Below are 10,919 nucleotides of genomic sequence, written 5' to 3'. Positions count from 1 at the left end.
GCTGACTGCTTGAGTTTAGCATATATTTCAGTTTTAACAAATTTACAAGTAACTGACATAAACGTATAGACAAAGTTATGAATTTTGATATTTGTGTAACATGACAGAATATGGATCAGGTTGTTTAGTGAATACTGCATAATTCACTTCAATATAGTGTCTTTTGATTTGCCGAACTACTCCTCTCTCTCTTCACACACACGGACACACTGACACACTCACACACACACACACACACACACACACACACACACACACACACACACACACACACACACACACACACACTGGTTTGTAGCCAAGGTTGAAAGTGCTAGATGCAAAATCAAATTGTGAAAGAACACAATATCTAAGTTTTCTCACATTTGTGGAGCCTATAATCAAGGGAAATGCTGCACTATCTGCATATCAACACATTTCAGCTTTACTTTTATATTTATCTTATAATTAGGAAAATGAAATATTTCTGAAGCAGTGAAACGCTGAAGTAATCTTATTCATTGTCTCAAACTGTGTGAATATGTTAATCACGTCTGTCTTTCTCTCAACAGGTGGTGGAAAATTTAAGTATTTACCAAATGCTAGGTATGAATATGATTACTCCATTGATGTAAAAACACTGTTTGCTGGAACTAGTAGAAATGAATCTACACTACACATCAGTGCTGAGCTGTCTATAGAGTTCATATCAGAATGTGATGGAATGCTGAAGGTATGAAAAATTATATGTTGATTAAACAGAAAATTCAGTATGTGTGTAACAATGTGCTAATAACATGGATTTCAACAGATCCAAGGTATTTCATTGAGGGATGATGGTAATAATGATCCTGATGCAGCTATAGCATTTTCGATTGCTGTGACAGCACATCCATTAAGGTAAGGACAGTTATTGAAATGTTAAGGGTGAGTACTAAACTCAAAAAAGACCATTTCTGTCACACTGTTAAGATACAATGCTGTTTAAAGAATTAGATGTCTATACCATTGAAAATTGTTGCCCCACAATATGTGCCTGTAAACCAGACTTGAACAGTTTTTAGAATTCAAAGTCTAGTGCCAGCATGCATGCGCCCAAAAACTCTTAGGATTTTTAGTCAAATCAGTTGACAAAATTTTTCTTTCAAAATCATTGAATGCTTCTCTCATTGCTCTCCTTATGCTCATCTTTGCGTCATTCAGCTTCTGTTTATCTAGGTTTTGTCTTCTCTTGAATATGTTATGAAGCTCTTTTTGTTTACTTAGCAGTTTTTTAACCCAGATATTAAACCTCTGTGGGTCTTTCCCATTGTTTAAGACCTAGCTTGGGACATATTTGTCCAAGGCATAATGAACGATGGTTTTGAATTTTTTCCATTTGTGCTCAGTTTCTTCATCCTCGGCAGTGAATATTTGATGCTGACTGCTTAGATACTTGACAGTTTGTATCCTGTGACTGTTGCTAAGTAAAAATATTTTCCTGTCTATCTCAACTTTTTTTGTTATACCCGTAGTTGTAGTTGCTATCACAGCTGCATGATCACTTGTTTTCCACTGTGTTGGCAGATTCAGTAAGTTGAGGCCTATTTGTTGCCAGGAGATCTAAGATTTTACCTTCATGGGTTGCTTTTCTAATTATCTGCTTGAAGTAATTTTATGAAAATACATTTAAAATAATGCCATATGCATGCTTAACTCTGGTATCAGTTATGATATCATAAAACTAAAACCAAACTCCTCCCGAATAGGCCATGAAGGCCCAATGGTACTGACCAGCCGCCGTGTCATCCTCAGCTCATAGGCGTCACTGGATGTGGGTATGGAGGGCACACCACTCTCCCAGTTGTATGTGAGATTCCGAGACTGGAGCCACTACTTCTCAATCAAGTAGCTCCTCAGTTTGCCTCACAAGGGCTGAGTGCATCCCGCTTGCCAACAGAGCTCGGCAGACCAAATGAGCACGCAGCCAAGTGCTAGCCTAGCCTGAGAGTGCTTAACTTTGGTGATCTGATGGGAACCTGTGTTACCACTGTGGCAAGGCCATTGGCCAGTTATGATAGCATGTCTTTCTCAATCTATACCTGGCAGGTTGAAGTCACCCCCTATTACAACAGCATGATCAGGGAAGTTATTATCGATATTCTGCAAGTTCCCTTTGAACCACTCCACTACTACAGCTCCTGACCCAGTCAGCCTATAAAAAAAAAGCATATGACTCCATTTTTGATTCACCTTTGATACTGAACTTCAGCGAAATTAATTTACTTTTGGAATCTGTGATAATCCCATTAAACAGTATTAAGTTGTTTATTGCAATAAATATGCTGCCGCCATTGGTGACTAATGTATGCTTATGATGAATATTCCAATCTGAACTTAGGAGTTCATTGCTATTCACTTCCAGTTTCAACCAACTTCCTGTTCCTAAACAATGTGGGCATTATAAGCTTGGACGCTCCTTTCATATGGTGCTCCTGCAGTTTACTGATATCTTACTAACCTTTTCTATATCTAATCTATGAAGATGAGCATTCTCTGAGAACATTGTGGCTGATGTATCTTCAATTTTGGCAGGCAGTTTGTGCCTGATCCCAATAGGGGTTTCTCTAACCTAAAAACCCAAGATAATTTCTTAATGAAATAAGAAAAAAGAACACGTTACATTCATAACATATTACATTTGTTAGTCTTGAGCAATCCAGTGCTATGCATCTTTACCTGCTATTTTTTCAGAAGCCTTTTCTGTCACGTGTGAGGAAATTTGTACTGTGTGGGTGGTGGTGGTAATGATTGAATTTATTTATTCTTTGTGTAGGTCCACCTCCACCACCACTCTTCTCTTCCTGAATTTCAATATTTCCTACATAGGTGTTTCCATTTTCAGTATTAGTGTACTCTGGAGTTTTGACAGTATCCATCTCTAAGAAATATCAGTGTGTTTGTTTGTTTTGCTATTTCTCTTCAATTGCAGAATTACTACACATCATTTACTTTGGTTTGGAGTCAGAGAACTGTTAACCACTTTTTAGCACTGTGTTGAAAGTAAACCATACTAAACAGTATTAATTTTGCCTTCATTAGCACACACTTGGCTGCTCATAAACCAGTTGTCAGTGGTGGCACATGACACTTAAGACATTCTGGAAGTGATTAAGCGGCTTATGTGGTCATTCTATCTAGTATATCAAGTAAGATATGGTTAATATTCATACAAAATATAGGGCAGTTTCTGAATATACATTATTTAAAATGTAGATCATGTATGAAAAAAGGGTTGTTGAAGGTTAAGCATGTTGTTATAGATGAACATAAGTGAATAGTTTACTTATAAAAACTGTAGCTCATTTTGGAGTAGTCACTTTTCTTCTTAAGAGCTGATTAACAATGACAAGAGCCACTGACAAATAAAATAAGTTCTCTTCATTTAATAGCAGTTATTTATTGACGTAGTCCACATAAGCATTTCAATGTTGCTTCATCTCTATAATTGTATAACATCATACATTAGTGTGTGGATGGATAAATGTATCAATTTATCAAGTTTATTGTAATGTGATTGTCTAGACTCCTAGGGAGAACAGATAATTAATTTTCAGGCTCAGTAAACATGTGTTTGGTGTGTATCATTTTGCATACTGCTAGCTCAGCAGTACACATACTGCACATAGTAGTTTGCATGACTTACAATGGAAATTTCAAAAATAATCTGTAAAAATGCTTGGCAACTGATTCTGTTAAAGGTTTTCATTCCAAGATGGAACAATTTCTGAAGTTTGCCCACATCCAGAAGAGACGGCATGGGTACTTAATTTTAAAAATGGGATACTGTCAGCATTGCAGAACTCTATGAAACGATTTGATGTAGATCATGAAACTGAAGAGGTGAGTCATTCTGTAATTTAATGTGTCTTAAATATGTTAATGTAAACTCCATTCTGTGTCTGTGTGGTTTATCTGCAAGTGATAGTTGTAAGTTTCTTCTGCACATAGGCCCTACATATAATACTGAAAACATTTCCCAGAAAATGAGAACAACTTTTTACTTTTGTTGTCTTCCCTTTCAGTCTATATAAGGCAAGAAAGAGAGATGGAATGCATACTATAACTCTCCTTCGGTCTTTCTTAAAGTAGTCGAAAATTGTGGCAACACAAAGAGAAAGTATTCTTATATTTCTGAAAATCAGCTTGGTTTTCAAAGAAGAAAATGCATTGTAAATGCCATCAGAGAATCCACAGGAAAAATAAGCATCTCATTAGATCAGGGTACAAATGTTTCAGGAATATTCTGTGGTCTAACAAAAAACTTTGATTCAGTGAACCATTCAATACTACTTTAAAAACTCAAGAGCTATGGGATGAAGAATGCTGCATTACAGCAATTATGATGAATGCTACATTACAGGGGTTCAGCTCTTATTTGATAGAAAGGAAACAAGGAGTTACTTTATGACCAGATTCAGTTTACTACTCCAAATGGAAAACAATTTCCCAAGGGATTCTGCAGGGTCCATGTACCATTTCTTGTAGTATGTTAATGATTGACCATTAAATATTGATGCACTCTCAGTTGTGTTCACAGAATGCACCTCAGTCTGCCAGAGAATGAGACTATAGAAAAAAATTCCAGATAATTTACAGAATGTTACAGGAAAACTTGAATCCTGCTTCCATAAAAACAGACTAAAACTGAATGTCACAAAGACTCAGATACTGCAGTTTTGTCTCTAAAGCAGCAATATGTCCTGTAAAAATATCTCATTGTGATTAAGTGAAGACAGAAGCAAATCATGTCATGTTCTGGCCCTAAACCTTGACAAAACTTTGAACTGGAAGACACATATAGACTTCTTGGCAAATAAATTAAACATCCTAGCTTTTGCAATGTTTATTTTGTCTGTGTAAATTTGTTGAGTGTATTATTTGTAATTTTTAAAAAAGTAGTCATAGATATCACTTTCACTGGTATAAAAATGGACTTGTTTACTGTTTGATACATAATTTGCTTTTCTAGACAACAGGACCAATAAAATACAATACAGAACCATGCACTCTTCACATTAAATTCCAGAAACAACCATATATGAAATGCTTGGAAATTTAAATTTCAAATAGTTACATACTTTTCAAAGCCATCGTTTAGAAATTGTTAAAGAGAATGTATCTGTCATAAAGAGTCATACAAATATTTCCAACAATAAAATATGAACTCTGCATAGTTATGTTAGGCTTCTCTTTTTCTATCTAACTTTCAAGTATTAAGTAAATGTAAATGTTCACAAGCAGAAAACACACATCTAAATCTTCATTTCAGTGTTAATCTAATTAATTGCCCTATTTTGTTTGGAGGCAGTATGATTACTTGATATCCGCACATAGCTGCATGGTAATTAGTAGTAATATAACTCATATACATGATCTTTTATTATGTGACTCTATATTTAGTAAAAAAAATTCTGTTCATAGAGAAGAAAATATATGAGTCTTTTGCCCAATGTTATATGTAAACAATCAAATAAAAACTTCATCAGTTTGCTTTCACATTAAATTCTGTTGTGTGTCAATCATTCTACATTTTTATGAAAGTGATCACATATTTTGGTAAAAACTTTACTCAGACCTTTTTAAACTAAAGTCAATTTTCAGGAAAGGTGAACACTGTGATGTGTTTCTGCTGTTTTTCTTAATTTATCAAATTCCACAACATTATGATTTACTGTACAAAATGCTCCATTGAACATAAAATTAACTAAATAACTAACTAAATTGATAATAATAAAACGTAAGTCAAAATATAGCAGAAACTGGACTATGATGTCAAATTTTCTTCATATTTTGAATTTTTTTTTAAAGGAAATGAATTTCTGCCAGGAAAATTTGACTTTTGGTGTGTATTTTGTGTGTTATAAAGGAAAACTGCATGAGAATGAATATTTTAAACTACTTCAAAGAATTATCATTACAACCAAATTTTTCACATAAAGTTAGACTGCAAAACATTTTGGTCTAACATTTAAAATGAAAATGATATAAATAACATTTATTTTTCAACATATTCTCACTGGGCTGTGAAACTAATTCATCAAAGCTTTCTCATGTGTAATTTCTGATAAAAAAATGTACTGAACATATTCCTTTGGAATTTTTAGATGTAGTGCAGTTTGAATTATGAGTGTTTCAGCTCTGCACATTTGTGATAATTGCTGCTGGTGTTAAACTTCTTAGACACTCTTTTGGATTATTAGTAGGCTGTATGCCAACATATAAGCTCAGCAGTCCATTCCTAAATAGTGAAAAATGATGAATAAGGGTCCTCTCACATTTTCATCAACTTCAAATGAATTAAATTTAGTATTAATTCCTCCTTAATGAACTTGACAGTCACACAATTCCCAGCTTTGTCCAATGTTGTGGATGTTGAAAACTTTGATACTTGTAACAACTGTAAAAACATAAACTACTACACTTAATGACTTAAATTTTTAGATTTCTGTTTCAGTAGAATGTTCTAAATTGTGAGAACAAAGCTGATGTCACAATGTTTGGTTGCATCCAAGATCCTTGCAGACTACTATCATATACTGACTGTGTAGCAATCCATATGCCTGCCAAAATGTGAATAATGAGGTTTTTCTGGTGCGATGAGTAGTTACTTATTCAAAGAGATTTTGGACATATAGTAGATGTAGTTTACTTACTGTACTGATATATGGGCTGCACACACACTCATGAGTTGAAGAGTATCACTGGAGTGAGAATGGCGGCAGTTGTTAACAGCAGATAACGAGAAATGCATCTAGCCAGAAATAAGTGAATAACAATAACAATAACAATAACAAAGATGTACTGTTTTGTCTGAATTATATCCACCTGTGATACATAGGCATAAAAGGGTGATGACCTGTTGCTCTCTAGGAGAACATGGTACTTGTTATATGACCTCAGATCAGACTTGTAGAGCTTAAAAAAAAACTACTCTAACCAATCAGGAGGGAAAAAATTGTTAGATAATTGTTTCAGTCCATAAATGGTTGTGAACATTGGGCCATCATCAGATAATCACCTGCATTCTGTTGTGGTGTCCTAAAGTAAACTGACACAGAGTAACATTGTGAATGTTGCAAAGCTTGCTAATGAAGGCAAAACAAATGATGATGAATAAAATTAATAAGATACCTTCATTACTGTAGTGTTGTAGGATGAAATGTCTGTTGTATAGACAAGGTCATATGACTTCATTCATTCATACACTTTTAAATTTTGATGGGGTAAGTGGCCAAGTTACTAGAGTGATTGCAGTTCAAATCTGTAAAAAAGAGAAAAACTCCAAACTGCCAGAATGTCATGAAATTTAAGAAGAATAAAGTAATAGATGTTGCTATTTGATTTTCAGTATGAATAATGTTAATTTCAGTCATAATAGGTTTACTATTGTTTTGTCACTTCTATTTTATGCTTTAATAAACTGGTACTTTTGTATGCTTGTGGCCATAAGCAGGTTTGATCCAGAATCATTATGGTGATATTTATAATGCCGTTCACACATGTGCAAAATGCATATATTCATTTTAAGTTAAATTATTGCTGCTGTATAAGGGATGCATAAATAACTGTCAAATAAGGGACATTACAAGACTCATCATAATTATATTATCCTTATTATCATGTGATGTCTTAGAAAAGAACAATACACTTGAGAGGAATGGTACATATTCAAGAGTCAAACCTGGGTTATGACAGGAGTGACATTTATCAAGAAAGGCATGATTCTTCACAAATGTGGCAGATAGAAACAATGATAAGAGTGTGAAATAAAATATACATAATTTCTATTGACATTATTCAGCAAAACTTCGAAAATTTCACCTTTTTATATCTGGATTTCTAATTTTTAAAAAATAAGCAGAAATTATAAAATTGTCTTATGGACATAGGTAATTAAAGTAGTAGTAAAAGCGACATATGATGATTAGTCACAGTATATTGTTTTTCAATTTCAGCAGTTTGTGACATTACAAAAAGCAGCCATACTAAAAAACATTATTTGGGGAAAAAAAAAAGTTTAAGAATTCGAAGTCACTTGGAATAGTTATACTGGACTAGAATGTAGTTAACATTCAGAAACTGTTTTTGGATTTTATAATGCCTGATTGAGTTAGGTGCCAGACTACAAATTTAGAAGTAATTCCCACTTTTTTCCCAAGTCAGTTATTGCTTCTTTCACCTCAAGGAATAATTTGTTACTGTGAAAAATGCCAAGTTTCACTGTGATTTAAAGCCCACATCAAACTGTTTCTTCCCTTATAACTGCCAGGGTAAATCAGTTCAAAGGCAGGAGAAATGCAAAGGCATACCACCTATAATATGACTATGCCTGGTAAAGTACTGTGATGTTCAAACAAATCTTCCGATAGAGGACAGTGTTACTGTACTAAGTACATGTCCTACAAAATAAAAAGTGAACATGGGAGTTAAAAACAAAAGAAAGCTTGTAATGTATTTAACTCAGTTATCTTTCATAGTTATTACTTATAATCGTGTCAAGGGCACATTTTGGTAGTGTATTGTACAATATAGTTTTCATATGTTTTTATTTTTTTAAATTATATTCCACACTTTAATGACCCACTATGCAACTGCCCTTTTTTCAGATGGATGTGAATGGAAATTGTCCGACACACTACAGCCTTGTTGGTGCAGAAAAAACTACACTGATTATTAAGAAGGTTAAAGAAATTGGATCTTGTAACAACAGATATCAGCATCAGTCAGTGATTCAGACAACACCATATTCATTTAGATCGGTTAGTATCACAAAATTTCAATATAAATGACAGCTTAATTAGACAACCATATACTTTTCTTAAATAATCATGTTTCATGGACAGATGAGTGAAGGTAAACATTCAACATTATAGCACTAAAAGTAGTAGATGATGAGTTTTGTTACTTGGGCAGCAAAATAACTGATTATGGCTTAAGCAAATGGGAAATAAACTGCAGAAAGAATTAATATCTACATTAATCTAAGTGTTAGGAAGTCTTTTCTGAAGGAATGTGTCTAGAGTATAGCTCTGTACAGAAGGACTATGTGAATGATAAATAAAAAGAGAACAGAAGCTTTAGAAATGTGGTGCGGTAGGAGAATGCTGAAAATTAGATGGGCAGACTGAATAACTAATGAGGAGGTACTGAATCAAACTGGCGGGGGGGGGGGGGGGGGGGTTGGGGAAACTTATGCTACAAACTAACTAAAAGAAAAAACTGGTTGATGGGATGCATCATGAGGAATCAAGAAATAGTCATTTTTGTAATGGGAGGAAGTATGGAGGGTAAAAATTATAGAATCAAACTGGGAGAATAAAGAAATTTATGGCACAAACTGACTAAAAGAAGGGACTAGTTGATGGGATGCATCCTGAAGCATCAAGAAATTCTGTTGATTCACCATTGACCACTTACAGTGGAATAGGTTTGTAGATTAAATATACAACTAAGAATAATTTTTACAGTAAATTTTTTACAATTTACTTCCATATCTGTTGGAAATATCCTTAAGTACCGATATAAATCTTGTTTATTTCAAATAGTTCAGCTATCTTGAAAATGTATGTTTCAGTTACGAATCATCTTAATTTTGAAAATATATTAGGACAATGTCCAAGCAGATATTATAAGTTTATTAAAAACTTCTGAACCTGTTATTTTGTGTGAGTTTGCAGTCTTTGTATCATGGTATATTGAGATTCAGTTTGCCTCTGGTATTTTAAGGGTGTGTATTCTTTCGGGTGGTGAACTCATTTAAGCTACTTTTGATGTAAAGCATTGCAGGTAATACGTGGAGCTTGGTAAAGAGGGTACAGCAGCGTACTTTAGGTGTAACTTTGCTCAGTGTTCTGATCACCCCCCCCCCCCCTCCCCACATACACACACCTTTCTTCAGAATTTCACTGTGGAGGCAGGAATGTCCCCATAGCAGATGCTGCAGTGTGACTGAAATAGGCCAAAAATAGGCCAATATATGCAACCTTCAGAGACTTACCAGTGACTGATGAAGGCTGAGGCCAGAAGTATTACAGGAATCTAAGATATATTGCAGTGAGAGTTACACCTGTGCAGTTCAGAAAAGCAGGAATCAGTGGGAATGATCCAGATGGCACAGGCTGTTAAGCAGTCATTGAAATGAAGAACATTGTGTTGTGCAGTGTACCCAGCAATTGGATGGTCCATCTGTTTCTTGGCCACAGACATCTGCAGCCATTCATGCGGACAGATAGCTTGTTGGTTGTCATGCCTACATAGAATATGGCACATTGGTTGCAGGTATATTTTTGTGAATTTTTTCAGATGTACTTCTACGATATTTATGTATTTTTATGTGTTTCTATCCTCCAGCATGGATCTTTCCTACTTCCATCTTCATCAGTACAGAAAAGTTTTCTTATCCCTAGGCAGAACCCTGTTCATGCTACATTTACTGGCTCATAGAATCCCCCCAAATGCCCTTACCATCAAATCATCCATCTCCATCTGCCACACTTCCTTCCTCAATGACCTCCATCTGTTCAGATTCCGCCAGTCCTTAACCCTCATCAACACAGTCCTGCAAACCATATCAATCAATCCTTGCAATACCTCCTTTCTGTCTGTAAAATTCTCCTGCTATGCAATCCCAAATGCCTGGATCCCACATCACACATTGAAACAATCCACCACCTAAAAATTGATCCTGACCTTATAATCCTACATGCTGACTGGCTCCACCACTGTTGTTTTGAACTGTAAGGATTAACTGACAGAAAGATTCCTCCAACTGTCAGATTCATCCACCTACAAACGCTGCCACAGTGACCCCATTCCAGAAATCCAGCAGGATATCCGGTCTCTCCACAGATCCTTAGGTCCATCCCAGAACCTCTCCCCAGAGCCGATCTCTCTCCTCA

The 10,919-nt window shown here is 35.0% G+C and overlaps 1 protein-coding gene across 1 annotated transcript in view; it reads left to right on the top strand.

Moving 5' to 3' along the window:
* Window positions 1-584: 584 nt before the first annotated feature.
* Window positions 585-10,919, top strand: part of LOC126469699 (apolipophorins) — a 738,135-nt gene continuing 727,800 nt past the window's right edge. Inside the window, exons 1-4 of the mRNA XM_050096873.1 lie at window positions 585-712; window positions 791-879; window positions 3,720-3,861; window positions 8,628-8,780. Of these exons, the coding sequence (XP_049952830.1) occupies window positions 704-712; window positions 791-879; window positions 3,720-3,861; window positions 8,628-8,780 (393 nt within the window). The 5' untranslated portion in view covers window positions 585-703. The remainder of the gene's footprint in view (window positions 713-790; window positions 880-3,719; window positions 3,862-8,627; window positions 8,781-10,919) is intronic.

Source organism: Schistocerca serialis, chromosome 3 (assembly GCF_023864345.2).
Source record: "Schistocerca serialis cubense isolate TAMUIC-IGC-003099 chromosome 3, iqSchSeri2.2, whole genome shotgun sequence".
In the NCBI taxonomy this organism is placed as follows: domain Eukaryota; kingdom Metazoa; phylum Arthropoda; class Insecta; order Orthoptera; family Acrididae; genus Schistocerca; species Schistocerca serialis.
Note: the sequence above shows the minus strand (reverse complement) of the source record. Positions and strands in the feature narration are given on the sequence as shown.